This window comes from Haliaeetus leucocephalus, unplaced genomic scaffold (genome assembly GCF_000737465.1).
Source record: "Haliaeetus leucocephalus isolate CR32 unplaced genomic scaffold, Haliaeetus_leucocephalus-4.0 Scaffold240, whole genome shotgun sequence".
NCBI classification, from domain to species: domain Eukaryota; kingdom Metazoa; phylum Chordata; class Aves; order Accipitriformes; family Accipitridae; genus Haliaeetus; species Haliaeetus leucocephalus.
In genome coordinates this window covers 116570-142315 of record NW_010972676.1, presented here as the reverse complement: position 1 = coordinate 142315, position 25746 = coordinate 116570, and the positions used below count along the sequence as shown (strand labels likewise).

Sequence of the window (25746 nt, the reverse complement as noted above, 5' to 3'; positions counted from 1 at the left end):
CTGAGGAGAGCCCCGCCGCCGCCACTGCCGAGGCGCCGCCGCACGCCCACCCCATGACGGCCGACTCCTGGCGGAACCTCATCGAGCACATCGGTAAGGAGCCGTCCCCCGTAGAGGGGATCCGGTCGGGGGGGGGTTGGCGTTGTCCGACGGCCGCGCTCTCCCACAACTTCGCCGCTTTTGCCGTTCCCCGCACTCGCGGCAGCACAGCAGCCCCTAGAGGTGCCGCCGCGGCGGGCCGGGCCCCTCGCCCGAGCCGAGCCGCCGCCCCCCTAAAGCCCCCAAACCAGCAGCATTTAGCGAACGAAACCCAGATCTAAACCCAATCGGTACATGACCGGAGGGAGCCTCAGGCAGGGGTAAGGCGGCTGTGTTGCGGGAACCCAAGTGTCCTCGCTGGGAAAACCTCTCTCTGTTGGTGTAAAACCTAGTAACCATGGCCTTAGCGGTGGCTTTTTGCTGTCTTTAGGGGCAGCAGGTTTGCACGCTGCCTGGCAGGAGATTTAATGGTGTCGCTGAGCAGCTTTACCTCTGTTCATAAATAACGATTACTTCTTGTAATTACAAAGCAGTTAATCGTTAAGGCTACAGCCAACTTTCTGCTGAAATCTGATTTTCCATACTCAAAAAGGCATAAGATTAAAGTATTGGGTCAACTATCCTGTTGGATGTTAGCTGTATGTAGTGGGGTCAGCATGTATTTTTAACAGCCGCTGGTGTAGCATTTGCAATGGAGGAGTAAGTTATTTTACCATTTGTGGTCTCTTTGTAAAGGCAGAGTTGAGGTTATCTGGGTGGCTGTGGAGGAGAAGACTGTTAGGCTTTTGCTCTTGTGGGGATTTTTTTTTGGTTGTTTGTTTGGTTTTTTTTTTTTGTGGGATGCGGAGAGGACCTTCACAGCTTGTTTCTTGGTTTCCCACATCTGAATTGTGACATTCCTCAGAGAGGTTTGGGTAACTGCAAAGTTAACCCCCATCCTGAGGCAGGTTTTATGATGGGAATGTAGAAGCTTCGTTTTTAAACAGTTCCGTTCAACTTCAGGAAGTGAAACTGCAAGATACTTGAATCCAGAGGACAGAACTGTAGCACTTTGCATGGGAAAATCGGGTAGATAACTATCATGAGCAGCAAGGCAAACCTCCCGGGCAGGAAAAAGGAGAATTCTCACTCTGTTTCTGAGAGATGAGAGTGGCTGCAGTTTGGTGTCAGGTCGTGGCAGGCAGGGCTGATTCTTGGAGTGCCTGATGCCACGGGGACAGTGCTGGGGAAAGAGGCTGGTGTGAAACCAGCAGCCTGCTAGTGTCTGTCAGACAAAACAGCTGAGTTCGGGGCCTTCTGGAGGAAAGTGGTGAACAATTTGCATGGATGTTACCAGATCTGTTACTTGCTTTTGGCTGTGTAGGTACTAATCTCCCAAGGCAGATGTGTCAGTATATTGTCAGTTTACTGGGACTGTGCTGCTAAGAGGCATAATAAAAATACTAAAACCAGCAGGACTTCAAAGCAACCTATATTCATATGTATTTTTATGTGCTGTATATCAGAAGGAAGCCGTGTGATAGCTCTGCATGCATCAGTGTAACTGCAAGTAGGTCTGTTGCACCTTGATGGAGGAGACAGGGTTTTGGCTATCAGAGATGCAAGGCTAATCCTCAACAGAGAGGTCATTTCAAATGGCTGGAACACACTCGCTCCTTTCCCTCCCTCCTGCCTTTGAGGCATTAATGGACTTTTTGCCTGAAACTGGAGCAGAGAATTTCAGAGAAAACATCTCTGGACCTCCTGAGATTTTACATAGCTTTCAGTGTAATAGCGTTTACTTTAAAAGCACTGTGAACTCTCTAAGGTGAGGATTTTCTACAATTAGTAACTAGTTTTTCAATTCCCCTCCCAGTTTTTGAGACAGCTGGGAAGGGAGACTGTGGCAGCAAAATTAAATGGAATAAACACAAAGGGGAAAGTCTATTAGGTACTATGCAAACTATGTAAACACCCCTTGGGAAGATCAGCCTTAACCACTTAAGCCAACAGGTGACACCAAGCCTGTGCTCTGACCACACAGTTAACCTTTAGCCAGATCACAGCAGTAGGGACAGTTGGGACATAAAGGAATGAATGGAGCTTGTACAGGTCTCTGACATTTTGTACTTGTTCACTTACTAAACATAAGCATTGTTATCTTCTGAGTGACATTCAACTACTAATCTCAGCTTCTTTCTACACATTCAGTCAGTTCCCAGATATATTGCTCTCCTTTCAACATCAAAACCCTGTTCCCTGACCTTGCATCTGTTACGCCACCCATCCTGTGCCATGACCATCTCCTGCTTCATCTAGAGTAGGCTTTTGCATGGCTTTTCTCCCTCTCTCTCTCATATCTAAGCTTTTGCTGTACCCATTGTAACCTCTTTACCACCATATGGATAGACCTTTTACAGCAAGATAGTGAGTATATCTTTTTTCCTTGCTAGCACAACCCTCTTAGTTTCTTCCTATGCTTCTTCTGCTTCAACATCTACCTGTCTTTTGTCTTTCTTCTGGTATCACTTTTCTGCTTCCTCCCCATATTGCTGTCTGTGGTAGAGCTTCAGCCAGTCTCTCTTCGGCTCCCTCCTTAAAATGAGTTACCTTGTTGTGACTTCCGAACGAGTTCTGGTGGTAGATGCCTTTGGTCTATCAATGTCCCCATGCCCGTATTTGCCTTTGCCTGCCATTGAGGGCTCCGCAGGTCTTACCTGTTCGGTTGGTCAGATGGGGAACCTGGAAGAAAGATTAAGTTTCATTGTCTGGATTTTATTTCCTTAAAAGCAAAGGGGAAATTTGTCTTGAGGATCTTTTTTAAAGGCCTTCTCTCCAGATCTGCACAAGGGACACTAAATCCCCCTTACACAAAATATCCTTAATTGCCTCTGACTTGCAGGGCAGACCCACCAGCACAACATGGCTGTACAGTCAGACACTGAAGTATCATTATCTCCAATATGAGTAAAATAGATTATACTTCAGTTTCCCAGCATGTTTTCCCTTGAGTCAAGTGCTGCCCATACTGCTGCAGGGTGTTACCTCCCAGCCTGTCCTGCTGTCTGGAGTGCAGTTCGGTGGGGTAGAAAGTGCCCAGTGCCCTACCGCACCAGAGCCTGCAGGCACAGGCTGAGCTTACAGATCAGCACCACTGAAAGCAGCTCTGATTCAGCAGGCTCTCTGCTCCATTCCTGAAGGAGCCTTTCCACCCTGCTACATCCTCAGCACCCTCACTGATGCTAAATAACAGGCGGAAATGCTTAGGAAAGTCATATAAGCCTAGCTGACGCAGAGGTAAATTATATAAGTAGCAGCAGCATGCAAAACTTCAGGGGAAGTCTCCTCTCTTCAGTTACCGTGTAGGAAGCTGACAGAAGACTGTATGGTTTCCTAGGCACAGCTACCCTTATTGCTATTTTAATCCAGTGTTGAGCATCTTTACAGGGAGAACAGATAGCAGGATATACTTGCAGACTGCAGTAATGCTGTCCTTGTGCCTGTGCTTTTCCCCAGCATATTTCTGATACAGTTTTTAACAGTGATTGGTATGGAGCCTTGTGAAAACTGACCCAGAGATTTAATAGGCAGTAACATCCACGTTTCTGCCCTCCCTAGACAAACTCCTGACCCAGTTGTCTCTCATCTTATTGCACATAGAATTTGCTTCTGAGATCAAATATCGTGAATGCATGTGACCAGATAGATTTTAACCCCTAATGATTCAGGCAAAAAAAAAAAGTAGGGTTGTTTGTGTTTTTTTAACATCAGGGACTTTATTAATTCATATTAAACTTTGCAATTCAAGTATAAACCAAGGGAGATAATGTAAATTGTGCTCCTTCAGTTTGAGTGAGGAGAGTGACTCAGAGCAGGCTCATGCTCTCTTGTCTTTTCATATCTTCTAAATTACATTTTATTTTCAAGCAATTAATATTCTGGGTCCTGTAGATGGCTTAGAGAAATGGGACAGTTAGAAAGCCCTAGGAGAGACAAAGGATCTTCTAAAGATGGCCAAGGAATTTCAGGATTCCTACCTTTTTTGTGCTGTCATTTAAAATCAGGAGTGGGGGCAAATTCTGTGCAATTTTGTCTGCTCCTGAAGTTAGTAAGTGAAACTCAGAAGACACCTCATGTGATTGATGTGCTGCAAGATGGTGTGAATTCAGAGCCTTTTCCTTAGTGCTGTGGCATTCAGGTACCTTTTGAATGTTAATTTCTTATCTTCATTCATCTTGGAAACCGAGAAGGAAAACAGAAAGAAATTAAGCAACATGTCCAAGGCTAACCATGAAGTCAATACCAAAACAAACTAGTAACTGTAGCTTGTTGTCCCAATGCTTCACCTGTCCAGTGCCTTAACAGCAGCTCAGTGTTTCCTTAAGGATTTTCACGGCCATCCAATTGCTCCTTTAAAGTAGTTTCAATGTATGCAGTATTACTTTTCCAGACACACACTTACACATACCTATCAGTCTATATAACTTGTAACATAATAATATTGCAGAGAAAATCAAGGTTTAAATAACAAACTGCTTCTTTTATGTCTTCTGATTGTTCATGGATTCATCTGATTGTGTTACTAAATGTTTTGTGAGAGCAGATTGTTAACAATACTTTAGATTTAGAAATGGCCTTCCATTTATAGTTTCCACTTCTGACTGAAATAGGAATGCCATAATTGGCTTTTTTGCTCAGCATGGAAGTGATCTCTCTCACCTCTGCTGAGGTGAACTAATGCAAAACAAATATCCTTTCCCACAATACATTTCTACTCTTTTGTTCAGTTGTAACCTCTCAGACCTATTATGTTGCCTCCTAGGACTCTTGTATCAGGAATATCGAGATAAATCCACACGCCAGGAGATTGAAACTAGACGACTGCAGGATTCACAGACAGACCCTGAGGAGAGTTCACCCAGCGAGGAAACCCCATCTGAAGCAGAACCTACAAGTACAACTGAAAGCAAAGCTCCACCACAAATCAGTTTGCTAAGGAACTCCAACTCCAGGTTCAACTTATGGCAGGATCTTCCTGAGATCCGGAGCAGCGGGGTCCTCAGCATCCTCCAGCCAGATGAGATCAAGCTGCAGGAGGTAATGGGGGAAGGTGAAATGTTTCTTAGCCGGGTTGTTGCTTAAAAGAGCGAGAGTGAATTAAGTCAAATGATCAAGATTTCAAAATTAAAAGCTTCATAGCAGTCACAGACAAGCCTTGGCCTGCTGAGTACTTCTTGGTGTTGCACTGGTTAGCACCACTTGCTCCTTTTTTGAAACTACAGATGTTCTATATGCTATTGCTGCTGGACATTTCTGTAGCAAAAAAGAACTTCTTTTCTCTTTTCTGATTCAGCATTAGGAGCAATTTACAAAGGAAGAGAGATAATGAAAAGGCTCTTGCAATAAAGCTTTTGGTTCCCACTGCACATTAATCCTCTTCTAAAGTTACTGGCAGGATACATACTTTCCACCAGAAATCTTAGAAGAATTCAACCATTAACTGTACTCTGTTTTAAATATGATGACATTTATGGAAAGGGAAGAGATGGAGATTGATAAACTTCCTTGTTTTTAAATGTTGTTACTTGGAGTCTTATGCAAAACAGTAAAAAATAGTGACAGGTATATTTGCATTTTAGCCATACAGTGCATGACATCACTAAGAGTCATACGCTGTTAATTTATAGGGCTGCATCAAAGCAGTAGGTGGGGGTAGCTGCTGCAATTAATGAAAACATCAGTCACACAACAATTTACAACTGGTTGCTGTTTTGGATAGTGTGGGGAATGTGAGTGCTCTTTGTCAATGCATAGCACTGCGTTTGTAGCCAGCAGTGGAGATGAACAAGCCTTGTTTAGTGTGTGGTGTGCACTGTAATACCAGCAGTGGGCCTTCAAAGGCTCGATTCTGAGTCCTACTATACTCCTGCACCAGGATTGCTTCTGGTGAGACCGTTGCAGCAGTGTATCTGTTCAGCCACGGCTCATGAGATTGTACCCAAAGGGCTGAAGAACATCTTGGGGTATGAGCAGTTCCCCCTAAGTTTACTTGGATTTGCACAATCAACATTTATGAATCCCTTGTGTATACAATGCCACCCTAGTCGTGGCCAAGACTGTAACTAACTTCACTGTTACACTGGAAAGGCTCATCTTGTGAACTGTAGGGTTATGATGGGCAGGTCTGTGTTACTTACATCCTTAGTAGAAGGGAACCATGTTTATACAGGGTAGCTTGGGCTGGCAGCACAGACTGTTAGTGTGTCAGGGTTATGGCTGAAGGTGACTAAAGTAATTTGTTGCTTTCCCATGTTCTTATTCTGTACTGGTTATTTCTATATCAGATTTGTTCTGTTTACCTGGCAAAACACAGTGCTTCTAACTGCCAGCATTAAAAACACAGTCTGGCATTTGAAAAATTACAAGCTTTTTTTTTTCTTTCCGCTTCAAAATGAAGAGCCTTTTGCAGAGAAACATTTGCTTAAAAGTTTGCATTATAGATTTCAAACCCTGCTATTTCTGTTTAGTTACTTTAATTACCTGTAGGTGTCTTAAGGAAAAAATCTCTGTGCTGCTGAACCCCAACATCAAGTGTGCTGAATTTTCTTCTCTCTGCTTAAATAACAAGAGAAATAAAGCAGATGGAGATGGGAGAGTGCTGCCTTAAAGAAGTGCTGTGCTTTCTCCTGACGTTAGTTTATCAGAGCTGAAATTTTCTTCCTGTTTGTTCTGGGATTAGCACAGTAAGAGATTATAAAATTGCTAGAAGCCAGAAAGCTGTGAAATTGGCTGAACATTGAATAGATAAAGTGGAGAATTTGCTTTGTGAGGAGAGTCAAGGACAGAAAACAAGAAGGGCTGGAGAAATCACTGATGGAATTAAAGAGATGATGTTGAATTCAGCCTTGCTATAAGCAAGCACTGCTTCCTCCTGCAGCGCTGGAACTGTACTTACATTGGATATGAATTGGGAGTGTAAGCTGTACATAAGGGCTTGATTAAGTGAATGTAAAGCGTTCAGCTTCATGAAGCAGAATTGGAGGAATTTACCTGAAGTACAGGGCAGCAGAAATTCTGGAGTAAATGTCTTAAGGACAAAATCATACCATTCTGACCCATTTTATCTTCAAAGCTGTGGTAAACGCAGGGACTAGAAGAGCTTGGAGCCCTTCAGCCAGGACAGGTAGGAGAAAAGTATTATTTAGACCACAGGGAGGAATACCGGTACACAAATGGAAAGAAAGTTAAAGCAAATACCCCTGTTCACAGTTGAGGAAGGGAACACCACCATAGCTGTGATGGAGCAAGGCTTAAATAGTCAAAGAAAAACTTGCTCATCTGCAGTAATCTGCAAAATGAAAGAGGCAAGAACAAGAAGAGGAGTCTGGTCTTTGTTATTGGCAATGACAGAAAATGACTAAGCAGGTTATCAATACAAGATAAAAAACAAGACACAGGTGTTTTTCAAGCATCAAAACAGGAAACTTGACTGAAGAGCAATGGATGCTTGAAAAGTGTCAAGAAGGCAATTTGTCATTGTCCCCATTGGAACAAATGAGCCAGAAAATGGAGTTTCAGGAAGGGGAAAAAAACCCCAACAAAACAACAAAGAAAAAAACAAACCAAAACAAGCAAAAAACCCCACCCCACCTCCCCAGAACCATACCAAACCAAAACCCACATCCACCCTCCAGCAATTTCAGCAAAAAAGTGTTGCAGCATGGCCCATTAGCTGCGGGAACTCAAACAGAATTCAGACAGCAATGGTCTCTGCCACACCAGTCGTCTTCATCTGAAGCAAATGTGAGAGTAGGAGGATGTGAAACAACTGGAAGTGTCACAAAAAATGTGGGTGCAAATGCAGAAAAAGGAATAACAAAGGAAAAAGCAAAAGACATGTTACAGACCACAGAGATCAGGGAAATACGAAAATTATGTGCTACTGGAATAATTATCAGAAATGACTAGGTAATTGATAGGGTAGTTTTAATTATCCAGACATCTGTTGAGCATCGAACACAGCAACAAGGGCTTTTTTTTAACAAGGGCTTTTTTTTAACGGTCTATAAAATGTAATGGTACAAGAAGACCAAGCCAAAGGAAATGCTTTTTGGGTTCTGACATGGAGTCAACGTGGAGGAAATGACAGACAACATGCATGTAGCAGGAGGAAAACGTGACTAGAGAGAAAACACACTCCCTATTATTACATGTGATTTAGGTTAAAAAAAATTCTGTCACCAAGATACTAGGCTCTGAAGAGGTAGTGGTCCAGAAATTAGAAGAAACAACATTTAATCAGTGAAACTTCTTTCAGCGTGAAACTTCTTTCAGCATGAACCTTAAATTAGGTATTGGTATGGCCTTTTTGTGGAGTGGCTCCAGTTTATTCCTCTTCCCCAGTTCAGTTCTCTACCTTTCAGTTTGTCCTTTTTTTATTTACTGTATAGTTTCTTCATTTTGTCCTTTTCTACTTGCTAACTGTATTGATTTTCCTACACCGTGTTCATCTTCTATGTTTTAGGACATTCTGAGCTGAGTGGAACTCGCCCAAAACAATTTACTAATAAAAATAGTTTAGCAAAGTATTCTCAATCTTTGAACTGAACCATTTTTGCCAAGATGTATGAGCTTTTATAAAGTTTTTGCCAGGGATTATTTGGATTCAGGTCACTTTGGTGTTCGAAAAAGGGGCAGAGAGACTAATCTGCACCATGTGTCATGGTGTGAATTTAGATCAGAGAGCTACTGCTCTGAAAATATTACTTGCTCAAGCAAAAGAGGGACTTGAACCTGGTTGTGTGCACTGGTGACATGGCCTCTGTGTGGAAGAGCGCATGTGACAGGTAGGCAGTCTTTCTCTCTTCTTCCATTTTCACAAAAATGTCCAGAAAATATTTCCTTTCCTTTGCTTCTTTGAGCAAACCTTAGATTTCAAACCTCCAGAGAGCTCCTGTGCTGGACTTACTGCAATTCTAGCAGATGGATGTCAGACTGGCCCTGTGAAAGCAGTCAGGTGTGAGAGCTGGTCACAGCCAATGCCATGGCATCGGATCAGAACAACATCCCTTCTAGACTAGACCAGAATTCCCCCTTCTTACCTGGTGCTTTACATGAAGAGCAGGGCCATTAGGAACAGGTATTTCCAATCTATGCAGTAAAACACCATATTGTCTCAATAGGAATTTAGCCTGCAGGATTACTTACTCTTGTCTTTGGTGACTCTTAATTTTTCTCCTTTTTTATCTTCTACATTTCCTTCTTCCTTAGGCTTCACTTCTCTTTTCTTTTCTCAATCTCTCTGCCAAAACATAAGCAATGAAAACGATTAGTATAGCTTTTACGTCACTATGAGATTTCATGAAGTTAATGAGCCAGAGGACTGATGGAACAGTGTCAGTCATGTTTCCAAGAGATAGTTTCAGACTATTTGTAGACTCAGGAAGATAGCATTACATTAATTGACATTTAGTTCAAATTTTTTTCTAGTTATTTTTGCAATTCCAAGACCAGAAGCTCATGCCTTTTTTTTTCTCTAGTGACTGCTTAGAGCTAGCAAAGTTCATTTATTCCACAGAGACCACACCATCGCATCACATGGTTGGATGTTTGGTGCCAGTTTAGGAGGTTTGCAGCTCATACTTACCATTCAAAAGGGAAACAGCAGTCTGGGCTGCTTGGAGTAGGTACTTTGGGTCTGCAGAGGACCAGCTGGATCTCCAAAGTAGATTAGGAAACTTGTGCCTTGCCCATGCTGTGAACATTTCCAGAAGCTTGTCCCGACCAGTGGAGATGTTGTTTGCTTTCCTAGCATCTCCTTTAAATCAGAGCCCTGTATATTGATATTTTCACTATGGATTTCTTTATTTCTTTAGTATGGCTTGCACTCTGCACATGCCCATGCAGGTCTGGCACACCCCACTATGGTGAACAGCAAACACACACAAATTAATTTCTCCAAACATAGGCAGAGGGGCTTCTGCAGATCAGGAAGCAACCTTCTAGATGAAGCAAATTGTCTGAGGGTTTAAAGGCAGTAACAAGAGTTGCAGGTCTTGATCTTGGCTCTCATGGCCATCCTGCAATCAAACCTTGCAGAAAAAAATTCCTGGCTTGGAGTGTCTGGAAAGCTGCAGTGCAAAATGACTGATGGTATCAATCCCCAGGATATCTGGAAGGGACAGGCTGTCCCAGCACATCCTGTCTTATTCTTTGGTGCATCTTTACCCATTTCCACTTCTCTCGTTTATCAAATAAAAAGGTCCAGTTAAAGCTGTAAGAGGTACATTTAGGACCTAGCCAGTCATGCAGAGAAGAAGAGACAGGTTCTTTCTCAGGTTCAGCAGGTGCCCTGGTGAAGCTGCTGGGAGAAGCCAAGCTGATACTCCTCCACTTTTCTCATTGGGAATCTGGCCTTGAAAAAAAAAACTCATCCTCTCATTCCTTAAACCAGCTGTCCACATATACTGACCAAGTGTATTTCTACCCACACCCTTTGCTCTTATCTCCCTTCTGGGGGTTGTGCAGGCACAGCCTCCTTCTCTGGTGCAGGAAAGAACCACCTGTTTGACTTAACTGCCCACTGGGAATATTTCCTAGGCTACCAACCCCACAAAGAGCTGAAATGTCACTTCAACCGATATTTTAGCAGCCCTGGATTGAGTAACAGTCCCTCCTTGCTGTGCCCATCCTCCCAGATCTTGGACTGCAGCACAGTGCCAGGAATATAACCTAGGTCTCTGTGCCTCAGGTTCTTCTGTGATGGATAGTGATTATTTCCAGGAAAAGGCCAAAAACTGATCAGCAGAGAATTTAAAATAATTTCTTTAAAAATAAACCAAAAAACCCCACAACCCAAAAAAAGACCAACCAAGCCGCAAGACAGACCCCCAGCTAATTTGGAAGATATTTTTCCATATGCACAGCACAAAAAATACTGCATGTACCTGCTGCTCCATTGGATCTCCTCAACTCTAGCTGGACCCCCACAGCCTCTGAGAGCTAGTGGAGGTCAGGGACTTGCACCTGCACTGCCTGGCCAGCTCCCATCCTCACCAGGGTGTAGCAGAGGAGCTGTGAGCAGTAGAGGAGCTTGGGCTCAAGGGTCAAAGCAGCTTTAGGTTCAAGGAAGCGAGACTTTCACTGTGCTACCAAAAGGTTCCTCTTTCAGTAGCGGCAGCATGGTCCAACCCCAGGACATGAAGCCCAAGATGCACCTTCATCAAGAGATGTCCGAAGGATCTAATGATTTTTCACCATGTTGAAACTCTTGTGAGAATCTTCAATTAATCTTACTTCAACTAGTGGATTCAGTAGTTGTGTAAATAATCACCTTTTTTATCTATTACTGAAGAAAGATGACAAACACTTGCCTGGAGAGTAAGCTCTGTGTGGTAATAGTGGACTGGCCCTGTGGGACCTGCTGTGGGCAGAAGGTTTTACATCCTCGTCTCATTAACTTGTGATTTATCTCTGAACCAAACCATCAATTTCTCTTTCTGCTTCCCCAGACCACATCCCTGGCCTGAGAAACCCAGGCTTTGCACCAGAGACTTCTCTTTTAACAGGAGAAGCAAGAGCTGGAATTTGGAGATTATTTATGGCTTATGGTAATAGTTAAGGACTACTGTGTCTTGTCCTAGTCCTTGGTGAATTGGGTCAGAAAAGCCTATGGCCAGAGTTGACCAGGGAGCCTCAACTGGACAGTAACAGCTGTATTTCCTTTGGGTCAGGGAACACACAGGGGCTTGGAGGACCACAGCTATGTATTTTTATTAGCTCTGACCCAAGGAGCAGCATGTGTTGCACACTGGGACTGCAGTGTGCTGGATTCTCTACACCCCAGCCCCTACACCATGGCTTTTCTAAAACAAGAGTGTAGACGGTGCAAGGAGACCCTCCTAGGTAGCACAACAAGCCACAATGAGCAGAGATACAAGCTGGCACTGTCATGATCAGCAGCGGGTTGGAGGGTACATGGAGGCTGCCAAGGGGAACTTCCCGAAAGGGAGATGAAAGTGCAGGACCATGACAAGCAGGCATGGGGCGGGGGGACACCAGTGCATGGGGCAGCATCAGGTCAAGCCTGCGTGACACTAAGAAGGAAGGGCGGAGCCCATGAAGTGCTTTTATTAGTGCGTGTGCACAAAATCAGACTGTTTATATATAATGAGAAAAAAAAAAGAGAATTCTGCTGGAGAGATTCAGTGGAAGGAAATGCAGTCCAACAACTTAGGAGGGAGAAAGAAGGAGCCAGGCCGAGGGAGGAAATCTTCCCTGTTCAAGTCACTATCCTCCGTAACACAGCAAATGCCATTCTGGGCTTACCTCTCCTCATACTCTGGGCCTGGAGGGTGGGTGCAAGGTCCATGACTGTGTGCAGCACAGATGTTCTCATTAACACTGTGTGTGCCTCACTATAGAAGTAGAAGGTACCTGCTGATTTCCTTCTTTGGGATTCTCCCCCAGGCCATGTTTGAGCTGGTTACTTCTGAAGCCTCGTATTACAAGAGTCTGAATCTGCTGGTGTCTCACTTCATGGAGAACGAACGTCTGAAAAAGATCTTACACCAGTCTGAGGCACACATCCTCTTCTCCAATGTCCTGGATGTCATGGCTGTTAGTGAGCGGTAAGACAACTCCCGATGGATTTTTGTCCAGCTAAATGGCATCGCTTTAGCTAACCTCATTTGTAGAGGGAAGGAGGAGCTGACTAGGGGCAGTGTGTTACCCACTGTCTTTTCGAAGAGCCTGTGAACACATTCATTGCTTTGAACCCCAGGGGCTTCTTCAGTTCACAATTAATATGAGCGCTGGGTTTCTCATCTAGCTTCCTGTTGGACCTCGAGCAGCGGGTGGAGGAGAATATCGTGATCTCAGATGTGTGTGATATTGTCTATCAGCATACGGTTAATCACTTCTCTGTGTACATCACCTACGTCTCCAACCAGACCTACCAGGAAAGAGCTTACAAGCAGCTTCTGTGAGTTCCAGTGCTTGACGCTAAATTATTTTGCAAAATTGTATAGGCTATATAGCTGTAATTTTGATAGTATGAGAAAGGGCTAGATAGTACAGAAACACAATTTCCCACTTCACTGATTTTTCACTGCACCTATAAAAAGAAAACAAAATTAAAAGACTTTATAGTAAGGGTGGGGTGATATAGTATGCAGGTAACATACCAAGTCAATTCAGAGCCAGCATTTCCCAACTGTGGGAAATATTTACAGTGTACGTGGGGACACATACTTGTGAAATGTATGTATTTTCAAACTGCAAGTAGAGGCAAGAGATTGAAAGACCAAGTATGTAATGTAATACAGATCTCTGATGACAAGAACAGCCACTGCTTTTCCTGAGCTTTTCAGCAATGCATTTGACCTTCCAAAAGTTGAGAACTAATATTTTATTTCAGAACAATAAAATTTTCTTAAAAGGGAAAAAAACCCACAAACAGATTTTCTTCACATTCTGGTGTTAGACTCACAGATGTTACCTAGGTCTGAGGCTATAATCCAAGATATTTTTGCAGTATTTTTCAAGTTTAGCAAGTCTTTTGGTCCAGTAGGAATTCTCTTATGTGGCTCAAAACAAAGAGTGCCGTACAGGCTTGTCTTTGAGCAGGAGAATTAATTTTTCTTTAGTTACAATGTCCTGGATTCTTTCAGGACAGCCCATTGCACACGCTGCCATAGCAGCAGCTGGTTCAGGGAAGTGTAACAAGCCCTAATCCTTTCCTTTCTCTGTTCTCCAGCTTTTAAGGCCAAAAAAAAATCACTTTAAGGGGCCTCTGTTGAGCTTGGCCAACATTCTCTCCAAAAAGAGGGTACTGCAGGGTTTCCTTCAGTCATAGGCAAGCAGTATAGCTGCAGAATATAAACAGTTTGCCTAGAGCCATTAACTAAACATTCAGAAGTGAAGCAGCAATAGTCTGGATTACTTGAGCTTGAAAAGGACCTGTTGGAGATAGAGGTATTCCTAGATATAAATTTAGAGGGCAGCATTTTTTTTGTCTGTGGGAGAATGTAAAGCAAATTGAGAAGAATAGACTCTCTTCCACAGGCTCCTAGCTAGCAGAAGAATTTTGCAGCACTTGGCTGAACTCAAAGCCTGACGTGTGTCACAGTTCCCCCCATTTGGCTGTTCCTCAGATGCACGCAGGTCCATTCTGCTGTGGCTCTGGTGAGTCACACCATCACACAAGTACCTGCTGCAGCAGGAACACTTACAATGACTTCCCTTGGATGCTGCGAGTCACACACAGTAAAGACAGGTTTTGCACAGTTAGCAATCTTTTCGCATCTATGCTGTTTCTGCTAGCCAGGACTCCAGCAGCGTAAGTCTTCTTCAGGGCCCTGCAGTTGCCAGGAAGCATTGTCTTTGACTATGGCAGCTGGGGCTTGTGAGGCTGCTCTGTGCAGCTGTGTCCATGGACCAGCAATGCCCTCATCTGCTGCGAACACCATCAGGGAAGGCCCAGGCATGGCCCATGCCCTTCTCAGGCCAGATAATGATTTCCATCCTCCACCTAAGCAGCCAGGAGTAGCCAAGCTTGAGCTGTTTTGTGGCTTGTCTTGTTCTTACAACTGTGTGAATTTCACCTTGTCACAGAGTTCCAACTGTGTAAAAATACATAATTATGCCTCTGACTCATCTACTTGGACATGCACCCCATTCACACACACCTACGCACACAGCATATGCTGCTGAGCTAGATGTGCGAACACATGTGAACACTAGCATGGCTTATACATTAAAAGTCTATTTTTTCCCTCCCCCAACACTATAAATAGTTCTAGATTTAAATTAAAATACACCTAGAAGCATTCAGTCCCCTCCTCCCCTCTTCTCTCTTATTGGGAGAGGTGAGGCAGATGCTGTCTCTGGGACCAAGCTGCTTTTGGGTCACCAGCCGTATACCAGAGTCTCAGGCAGGGCAGCACTCAAAGCCCTCACCTTCTCTCTCTTTTCTCAGCCAGGACAAGCCAGCTTTCCGGGAAGTGATCTCACAGCTGGAGCTGGATCCCAAGTGCAAAGGCCTGTCCTTTTCTTCCTTCCTGATTCTGCCATTTCAAAGGATCACTCGGCTCAAGCTGCTGGTGCAGGTAGAGTTTTGTTCTTCTCTCTCCCCCAAAGGTCTTCGGGATCACTCCTGGAATTTTGCTTTCCAGCAGTTGTGAATGAGGCTTAGATACAGCCACGATCAACCCTAGAGCTGGATGAAGCCTTTCCTCAGGGTTAGACATTCTCAACAACTATGAAAAAAAGATTTCAGTCACTCAGAGACCATCCCCAAATTAGCATTGAATTTGCTGGAGAGCTTTTACTGAGCAAAAGAGTTGAGGAGGAACTTTGTTGAGCTGCTAGAAGGGGTAGCAACAGTCCATCAACCCAGCTGCCTGATAGGATGCTGACATACATGCACAGTGCAGAACAGTTGCAGGACGTGGAAATGCTCCATGTATAATACCCTCCATCATAGTGGCTTGGACCACTGTCAGCCATCTTCCTCCTGTGCTTTGCCAGCTTGTCTAAACGTTGCTGGAGGACATTGTTCTAGGGATAAGGAAACAGCTCAGTCCCAAATGGTCTTATCCCACTGGGATTACCAGTAACACTGTCTGTTAGTGCCAGCTCTAGCTATTTTTATTTATTAAATTATTTTTATAAAATAGGAGTCTGCCTGCTATATTTCTTTTAGATATAAGGTCAGATGGGAACAGGTTTTAATGAGAAAGAGGAACTAAGAGGTGAGAGTCGCTGTACTGTCACCTATCCTGTAATTAGGCAGATGGCCAGAAATAACTCGGAGGCTAGCAAAGACCTTTCTGTGCTGTCAGATTAGGATCAGAGTTAACACAGCCTTTCCTCCTCTGCAGAATATTTTGAAGAAAGTGGAAGAGAAGTCTGACAGGGAAACCACTGCCCTGGATGCACATAAAGAACTGGAAACGGTAAGTTTGAAGGCCATTAAGATTAAACCATTGTGCTCTTTCCCCCTGCAAAAAAAAGACCTACAAGCTACATTCGCTCCTGGAGCTGTCCCTTTGAATCCTGTCACTGTGTTTCAAGAGTAATTTTTTTTTCTTAAGTCTTTCTTGCTCTCAAAGATGGACTAATGTAACAGCACTTACATATCAGTGACAAGGAACCCCTTGCTAACAACAGACATGTATGTTTCCGCTGTAGGAAAGGGCAGAAAGAATGTTTTCCTTCGGGGTCTTTGAAAATATAAACTGTTTTTGCAGATACCTGAAGGTGACGGATCCCAATGAGAGTTGTAATTAGCTGCAACAGGCAGTAGAGTACAACTGTGTCAGGTTTCCTCCAATACAGCACACTTCTTCCTCTGATCTAGAATAACAGTTTCTTGATGAGGTACTCAAGCCTGCTTTTAGCCCTCTTCCCTGAAGCTGGTAGGTAGGTGTGGCATTCAGTTGTGCTAGTTACTGCTGTGTACAAAACATCAGGAAGACATTGGGATGTTTTCCATCTGGACTGTTCCTGACACGGTCAAACAGGGCAGTCCCACCTCTAGGCTACATATCTGAATGGTCTGGACATAGCTGGCAGCTACATGGGCTGAGACAGAGTGTTTGAACCCTTAGCCATCAGAAGCTTGGAACATCTCTTGAATCCTGCAGTTCAATGTAAGTATTTGAAGTTGAAAACTGCTAGAGCATCAGCCTGAGGATACAGTTGCAGCTTCTGACTGAACTACTAGAACCAAATGGGCTCTTGAATTTGCCCTGAACTAGTCTAGGAAGTGTACGCTTTGGCTATTGCTAGGGATAAAGACAGAGACCTTAGCAATGAAGAATAGTCTGCATTAGTTAGTATTTGCAGAATCCTTCTTGGTGTATCTGGTAGCCAATTGTCTTTCCATTGGTCGAAAGCCTGAGGAAGGCTGTTCCTATAGTATGCAGATGACTACAACTGCTGATAGAAAAATGCTCTTTCTATATTCAGCTGGTGGTGACTCACGTGATAAATTTCATAACTCCCTTTGCATGGTTACTTATCTGTAAGTGTTTAAGTTTAGATGCCTAATGTCCAGCTAGGTACAGGCATCACAACAGAGATCCTCTGGCGCGTATTGCCTCTGTACGTATCCTATTTGAGAGGTAAGAGCTGATCATTGTTTCAATTGCTGATATTCTGGTGGATTTTGAGTAGCAGAAACAGAGCACAAAGTGGAGCTTGTTCTCCAACGTAATTTTTCTACCTAGCTAGTTCTCAAGAGAGTTGCTCCTTATGAAACAGGCAGTGGCATCTAGGTTAAGGTTCCTGTAATAGGGTAGTGCCTGCACATCGGTTGTGGTTTTTAAGTTAGAAGTTTGTACTCAGAACATAGCTGGGCTCTGTATGATGAACGCCTCTTTCCCTGGGACATTTCATAGCCTTGGCATCTGGTCCTGCTTGGCGGAACCACAGCATTTGCATCTTTGAAATGAAGATTTTTGGCTTCATTCTTGTCTTGAAGGTGATACTGTGCTTGTACCTCATTTCAAGTGTTGGGGACAAGGAAGATGAGATACATGGTGTGTCAAGATCTGGAAAATGAGCTGTTCCCTCTGCTGTGCAGCTAGGAGTATTGCTTAATACTGTCTGGTTCAGTAACGGAATGCAGCTGTCTGACGTGTCCTCTGATAGTCAGCTTGCATCTGTAACATCTTCTGGGTGTTTGGGGTTTTTTGGGTTTGGTTCTTTTTGTTGTGGGTTTGGTTTTGGGGTTTTTTTCCCCCTTTTCTTTTTCATGCGAATACAGTGCTGATAGAAGAGTTTGGCTTGGTCAATTCCTGTTACAGCAGGGCACTTACCCTGTCACAGTCAGGCCTGTGTTGTCCATCATGACTTACCTGCTTAAGGCCAGTGGAGGCAAATCGTCCTACTTTCTTTTTCCCAGGTGGTGAAAGCATGTAATGAAGGTGTCAGGAAGATGAGCCGAACAGAGCAGATGATCAGCATCCAGAAGAAACTGGAATTCAAGATCAAGGTATAAGTATAGGCTTGTAACCCTTTGCAAACAGCTAACCAACAGCATCCAGGTCTTGTGTGCACATACATGGCAGTAGTAACCCAGCTGCACTCCTTTTAGCGAGCATTCAGTGGTGGCCTGGTCCACACTGTCCCCCTCCAAAGCCTTTGAAGGGGATGCTGCTGCTGCAGGCACAGCATCTGTGCATGCAGTCTCTGTGCCTGCGTGCTGCAGGGGCCAGGGACAGCAGTGAGGCCAGCATGTTGTGCGTGTACACAGATGGGACACACTGGCATCAAACCACCTGTGCGCAGTGGCTGGCTCCTGCTCTAGCACTCAGTTCTGGCTCTTCCCTCTCACCTCTCTTCAAAATGCAGGTCAGCTTTCAGCTATTATTTTACATTGCAAACTATGTTAAAGAAAGATGAAAGCTACAAAGCAAAACACTTTAAAGCTGGCAAATACCAAAATGAAGACTGTCCCACCATTTTAATTCATCCCTATGTTTATGCATTATGTACAGTCTCTAATTACCTGCTGATGATCTGTTTTGGCTCCATTCAGGAAATGACCGAATCAATACTTAGGGGTGTCTGACCAGATCTCATTTAATATATGCCATGAAACTCCAGTGCTGAGTATAAAGTTGCCAATTCTTTTCTTGAGTGCTATGGAGATGCTTCTCAGATCTATCTGCTTCACAAACGTTAAGAAGCATATTTAGCTTCCCAGCAACCTTTTTATGTGCCTGAACAACTGAAGCAAAAAAAAAAAATTGAGATGATTTGTTTGTAAAGCCACACTGGGCAACCAAGAATTTGATTTTTCCAGAGCACTTTACAAGTGTGTCAGGGCTAGACCACAGTCCACAGGACAGCACTAGACTGGGGTAGCTACAAGGCTGCCTTCATCTCTTGTAAAGCTGAGTCTGTAATAACAGGCAGGAGCTTGTTCATCTTTGGAGCAGGTCTGCCTTGGGCACTGGCACAGGCAGGGCTCCTCTCTTGAAGAGAGTACAAGAGCATAGAAAGACAGACTCTGCCACTGTGCATGTGACAAACACTGAGAGAGCATGAAGATGGAAAGAGTAGCAGCTATGCAGATATTTTCCAATATTTCAGTCATTGGAATGGAAGTGTGGTGTTCTTCTGATACAAGACGTGCTTTTTTCTGGGCTGCTTGTTTTTAACATAATGTATGGCAAAACTCGAGCAGAAGTACTGTTGGTGGCTGTGTGGACAGTATTTCCTCCTGGCTGCGACAGACCCAACCAGTGAGAACCTGTTTAATCTGGGTTTTTTTTGTAGCCAAAAGGCCAAATACACTTTTTTGAAAGTCCATCAACCCTGGCCAGAAAGGCTCAGCCCAGGTGATGAGACATGGGATCTCTCAGAGACAGATCAGGCTGTGCAGGGCATAGCCTGGTGTTTAAATCCAGCACTTGGCACTCCAGCATCACCATCCTTGAGTGTGTGTTCATTCTCAGGCCCCTGCTGTTTCCCTGTCTGAGCTCTGTTACACTCTGTGCTGGGCTGCAGTGTGGATGGCAGAGCACACTGCCCTCTCTGCGCAGCACTGCTCCATCGTCTGCAGTGCAGGTTGTGTTCCTTTTGCATCTCTTGTTGCTTTCAGCATCTTGACCACATGAGTCCATGAGTTTTTGCTGCTCTCCTGATCTTTGCCCTCTTTTCCTCACCTCTAGTCTGTGCCCATCATCTCTCACTCCCGCTGGCTACTGAAGCAGGGGGAATTGCAGCAAATGAATGGTCCAAAGACATCACGAACACTTCGCACCAAGAAGCTCTTCAGAGAAATCTACTTGTTCCTTTTCAATGATCTGCTGGTAATTTGCCGGCAAATTCCTGGGTGAGTACACAATTCAGATAGTACGTGGGGCACTTCAGTAGTCCTATTTGCCCCTGGGTTTATTTGGGCTGTGATGCTGTGCCCCTGTCCTGTCCCCCAGGCACAGGGAGGGCATCCTAGCCTGACCCGTACACCCCCCTCCAGCAGTCACCTTGCCTTTGAGCACAGTTGACTCTTCATGGATGGCACAGCACTCTCCAGCTGAAAAGTTATGGCAAACAGCACTTGAACAGATTCCAGGGCAGGTCTCCCAGCAGGGTAAGCAAGCATGTATCCACCAGTTTCTGCAGAGTGGCAGTGAGCTACATCAACTGGTGGGCTGACCCAGGAGGCCTGTCTTCCTGTCAAGAAGTGATTTTTGACTCATCGCTGCCTGAAGAACAGCTCAAACTTAGTCAAACTTCTAAGAAAGCAGGCTAGAAAATTTGAGCAGCAGGAAGGGGTATAAATTTAGGCCTGAGGCTAGCAGTTATATTTGACAAGGTGTAGCCTGCCTCAGGAGGAGGAGAATGTCATCATGCTTAGGACCATGTCTTGTGCAACTAGACACTAGTGAAATACAGCAGCACAAACATACGGGTCCCAGAGAACAGGACGTTCTTTGTAGCATTAACTAGACTCACTGGTAGAGAGCATCTCACTAGTCCAACGTTTCTAATAAACATGTCGCCGCAGCGTCTGTACACCTGGAAATATTTTGCTTCTGCGGCAGCTTGTATCCAGAAAACACAGAGGCGTTTTACAAATGGGAATGAATTAAGCCTCACAGTCCCCTCTGAGGGAGCACCATCTGTGTTTCTTACATGGGGAGCTCAGACAGAGCAAGCAACTTGTTCTAGGCCATGTAGGATGCCTAAGGCAGAGCAAGGAGAGGGTCTATTGCTTGGCAATGGGTTTTCATAGCTGCCTCCTCATCTTTTACCCTCCTGCCATGCAGAGGTTCCTGGTCTGTGTCTCCAGTACAGTTCTGGGTGGCTGAAATCAACATCTCCTGGGATAACTGCAGTTTTTCCTAATCCTCTAAACTCTCCTAGGGATAAGTACCAAGTGTTTGACTCGGCTCCCCGGGGACTTCTTCGGGTAGAGGAGTTAGAAGACCAGGGGCAGAGTTTGGCCAACGTTTTCATCTTGAGGCTGCTGGAGAATGCAGATGACCGGGAGGCCAGCTACATGCTGAAGGCATCATCCCAGTGAGTACAACAGGCACCTCGCCAGCAGTTAGCAGTGCTCTCTCCCTACACCCACGCAAGGGCAGCATTCTGCCTGCATGGGCACCAGCTCTCCAGGCTTACTGGGGTCAAGCAGGCAGGGATCCCACTGCTGCAGCTGGGCTGGCCCTACAAACCTCTCCGCCCAACATTGCTCTCCCAAGGCCATCTTCGGTCTGTCCTACTGAAAGGCACTGGGGAACTAGGCAGGTTTCTCTCCTGTCTGGTGTATTTGTAGCATCTAGAGTGGAAGATGGATGGGCACTTTGCATTCTGGGACACAATGATCAGAAATCAGCCCCAGCACAAGAGCCTAACTGACTTACAGCATATTCAGAAACTAAAAGCAAGTAGGATGTATGCTGTGCACACTCCAGCAGCTCAGCAGGCTCACTAGCAAAGATGAAGGCCACACCTGACCAGCCCTGTGAAGCAAAGTGGCTCCTGGTTGTAGTCAAAGGTGGAGAAGAGGCCTCTTCCTCAGCACCTTCCACAGCTGATTTCAGTCTCACACAGCCCTTCTGCTGCTCGGGGCCTCCTTGTCTCCCTGGATACAGGTTTTTTTGGCTCACTGATTTTTCACTTCAGACTCCAACAAGCTCAGACTGGGCAAATGATTCAGCTGTGCTAACAGAGACCTGATTGTTTTGGAGCTCAGAGCAGGGCTTTCTCATTGACCCAAACCTTCCCAGACCCACAGTCTGTAGGCAGAGCATCTGTGCTGTTATAGATGTACATGTCCCACCACGTAAATAGCTACTAGAGATGATGCACACCCCCAGCTTGGTGTTTCTTTGCTGTCAATAGGCCAATGTTCAACATCCATATCCCTTAACAGACACCAGCCCCAACCAGCACCATAGCCTGCTGCAGCCCCAGGGGCTGCACCCTGCCTCCCTCCCCCCCCCGCAGTGCAGTGCAGCACTGGCATCAGGAAGACAAGGCCCCAGCACAGTGAGCAACTGCACCTTCTCCCCAGACATGTGTCTGCAGCTTTTGTACTGAAAAGAGATGTCAGTCACATTATGCAGGGCAAATGCGCATTTGATGTCTGTGAGACTTAGCTGTGCAGAGAACAATTAACCAGGCCAGGGTTTGCCTTAGCTCAGGGACAGGGGGCAGAAAGTGTAGTTCTGTGCTTCTGCATCCTGTCCCATGTTCTAGATGGCCACATTGAGTTTGTGATCCAGCACGCGGCTTGCCAACGGGTGTTGTGCACTGAAATGTGATGTAGCAACTGCCGAAGGCTGCTGTTCCAGAGCTGCAGGGATGGTCAGGGCAGTATTGGGCACAAACTGGAAAACTGAAGAATTAGAAGAGATAAGTGGGTGCCAAATAGAGACTGCTGCATCTGTTCCACAGCTCTTGCAGCATGGCCCAGCTCTGAACACATGCAGCAATGATGACCTGCTTGGTGGCAGCTTGCAGCTAATGCCCTGGGTGGGCTCTGCCAAGGAGCTGGCAGTACATTTGGACACAGTTGGTCGCAGGGACAGGACTGGAGCACAGGTGGGCCCCTTGCAGGCTGAGAGGAGCTGGGGGCTGCGGGCAGGATCCAAAGAGACCTGCAAGGAGCTGTGTGCAAGGCCAGCCTACAGATAGGGCCACAAGCACGGCAAGACCCTTCGTTTGATCTCTGTGTGCCAGCTCCTCAGTGCACAGGGCCCTCATCCTGCACATCTTCATGGTGTGAGGGGCTGCAATCAACCTGCAGCTGCAGGTATTTTCACTGGTCCTTGGCATCATGCTTCAGCCCTGAAGCACAAGGTATTCCCAGCCATGCAGATCAGCCTGCCAACACTCGTCCTTCACGTCTCCCTTTTAGGCATCTCTCCTCCTGGAAGACACTCCGGTGGCTTTAGATGTGTGTCAAGTTCAGGCTTTAAAACTACCATCTGAGAAGGTAGAAAGTTCTGGCTCCCTCAGGGCCAGGAGCACAGCTGGTCCTCCAGGCAGGAGCTGGAGCTTGTGAAGATGAACTGCCCTGTTTCCAAGCAGGGCTGAGGGAAGCCTCAAGGGAGCACCAGGCCTGGGGCTTCTCCAGCACCTGTGAAATCCTCACCCTCCTTCTGCAGGCCCAGGTTTTGCATAACAGCATGCTGGATCCAGCAACATGTTCACACAGGTCTCTCATCTCATGCGCTGCTGAACAAGCGGTACCCTTGGTATGCCGCAGCATTTGTCTGCAAGTGAATTAATCAGCTCTGCCCTTCAAACATTCCCACACAGCAGCTGAGGGAATAAATGGTTCCTCTAACTGCTTTTCTCCAGGAAAAACTGCTCCTATTGATCCAGCCCAGCCAGGAGCTGCCTTTGCTGATTAGAGCTCAGAGGATGCCAGGCCCCCCACCCTGCTGCTGGCTCTCTGAAGCCATGCTGCTCCCCAGAGGGGGATCCTGCTGCTTGCAGGGACAGCCAGCCTGGGCAGCAGAGCCCAGGGCACTGTGGCACGTGTGACATCCCAACCAGTGTGTGCAAGAGGGGGACTGAGCATCACCAGTGAGTCCAGGACCCTGGGGGGGGGAGCGGTAGGCAGGAAAGGGTCAGGGGAGGAAGAATTGGGAGCCCAGGGCTGGCTGGGCAGGGGACCTGGGGTCCCTATGACTGTCTCACACTCATAGCCTTGGTTTGTCTCCCCTATCCAGGAGCGAAATGAAGCGCTGGATGATTTCACTGGCCCCGAACCGGAGAACCAAGTTTGTTTCATTTACATCCAGACTTGTTGGTAAGAGACACAGCATAGGAGCCAGGAGCTCTTCACCCCTACCCCAGGGCACCTTACTCTACCCCAATCTCAGTCCATCCCCAAGCCTGGGGCCTGTGCGTAAGCTGAACCCTCTCCCTGGGCTCCCCTTGCATTTCCACCATGTTGTTGACCTTGTTCCCCTCTAACCTGGGCTGGGCTGCACCAGCACTCTCCCTGCCACCAAAGCTGCTCATGGGTGGCACTGCAATGGTGATGTGCACCCAGCTCCCTTCACCACAGCGATGCTCCCCTGGTCCCTGTGGCTGGGGCATCCCTTGCCGTCCGTAGGGTTTCTTACCGGGTCAGAGACACCATTCACAGAGCTCGTGGTGCTAAATCCACCTGAGCCGTACTGTCCTGCAGCAGGCTCTGTTCCAGTCCATCCCTCCATCCATCACTCTCATCCTGTTCCCTGGCAGACTGCCCACAGATCCAGTGTGTCCACCCATACGTGGCCCAGCAGCCAGATGAGCTGTCCTTAGAACTGGCTGACATCCTCAACATCCTGGACAAGACAGACGACGGTATGGGGGATAGGATGGGGCTGGGCTGGGAGTCCCTGTGGAAGGGTGGGCTTTGCAGGCCACTGCCAAGCAGACAGGAGGGACCCTCTGGCCAGGGAGAGACCCTAGCATCACAGCCAAGGGAGCTTACAGCAGGAGGAGGGAGTTACTGTTTCCTCCTAACACTCAGCAAATGCAGGCTGCCCTGAGCTGTGGCAATGCTGGCACAGCCACCCTGGCACTGGCTGTGGGCCATGGCAGGGCTAGCACAGCCACCCCAGATGTAACCTAGATGTTACCCAGATGTTCTTATCTTGATGATGCTTTGCAGCTGCCTGGTCCTGGTCTCCGGGGCACACTTGCAGCTAGTGGACTCCGTCACACTGGGTCTCTGCTGGGTCCCACTCCAGTGGCATCAGGGGCAGCAGAAGGCACTCAGTGGCAGCAGTGCCTGCTTTCTGCTGGCATCCCTTGAGTCAGTTGTCCAAACACAGTGATGCTCAGGCAAGCGGGCCTCCCTGGCTAGATTTACAACTGGGTCCACTCCAGCACAGGCCTCTGAGCAGCTTCCAGAAAACACTGCCAGGTCTGTAGGCTCTTTCCAGCACAACTGTCCCAGTGCAGGAGCAATGGCCAGTCCTTCCCCATTTATGCCTGTCTCTGTCTCTGCTTAGGCTGGATCTTTGGGGAGCGTCTTCATGACCAGGAGAGGGGCTGGTTCCCCAGTTCTATGGGGGAGGAGATCCTGAACCCCAAAATCCGAGCCCAGAACTTGAAGGAGTGTTTCCGGGTGCATAAGTCGGATGACAGTCAGCGGAGGAAACTGGGCAGCAGAAACCGCCAATGACCGTTGGCATCCCCAAGCATCTGGAGTGCCTCTGGGAGAGAGGCAGAGGACAGAGCCTGCTGGCTGGGAAGATGTGGCGGCGGTGCTGTGGGCCACAGTGCAGGACCTGGTGTGGCAGACCAGGCACACGCACCCCTGAACAGACTGTAGGTCCTGGGCTCCCCACCACACTTCCCACAGCACTGATCCTTTCCTGGAGGAACTTTGAGCTTTGAACAAAGCACTGGAGGTGCTTTGAACTGGCTAAAATAACCCATTTCCAGGTGTTCTGTAAAGCCCCAAAGAGCACAAGCCAGACAGACACAGTCTGAAGGCCACCGGGTGCTGGCCAGCTGACCCCTGTTCCCTGCACATGTGCTAGCTGGGGCTGGCTCAGGCCACTTGGGAAAGGCATGTGTCCACAAATGCGACTAAGCAATTAACGTTGCCCAGTTTGAGCACTTACAGCTCATTGCTACATTTTGAGTTTGGGGCCCTCCTAAAGTGGTATCTTACAGGGGTAGAAACTGGAGCAGAGGAGCCATCTCACCACCTCTCATGCAGCCCGTCGGCACCAAGCTGGGATGAGCCCCAGCAAC

At 46.5% G+C, this 25746-nt stretch overlaps 1 protein-coding gene across 1 annotated transcript; it reads left to right on the top strand.

The window, feature by feature from the left end:
• Positions 1-8: 8 nt before the first annotated feature.
• NGEF (neuronal guanine nucleotide exchange factor) lies at positions 9-25185 on the top strand. The gene is made up of 12 exons (XM_010568172.1): positions 9-93; positions 4841-5115; positions 12487-12647; positions 12848-13000; positions 14996-15125; positions 15900-15974; positions 17927-18016; positions 19701-19864; positions 20899-21054; positions 23718-23797; positions 24238-24342; positions 24996-25185. Exons 1-12 carry the CDS (start codon positions 54-56, stop codon positions 25166-25168), a joined length of 1602 nt encoding a protein of 533 aa, XP_010566474.1. The 5' UTR covers positions 9-53; the 3' UTR covers positions 25169-25185.
• The last annotated feature ends 561 nt before the right edge of the window (positions 25186-25746 follow it).

Bases quoted from the DNA above. Each gene is read 5' to 3' on its own strand.
- NGEF (XM_010568172.1), top strand. From the start codon at position 54: ATGACGGCCGACTCCTGGCGGAACCTCATCGAGCACATCG. The intron at 13,001-14,995 runs GTGAGTTCCAGT...CTCTTTTCTCAG, and splicing joins AGAGCTTACAAGCAGCTTCT to CCAGGACAAGCCAGCTTTCC. The intron at 15,126-15,899 runs GTAGAGTTTTGT...CCTCCTCTGCAG, and splicing joins GGCTCAAGCTGCTGGTGCAG to AATATTTTGAAGAAAGTGGA.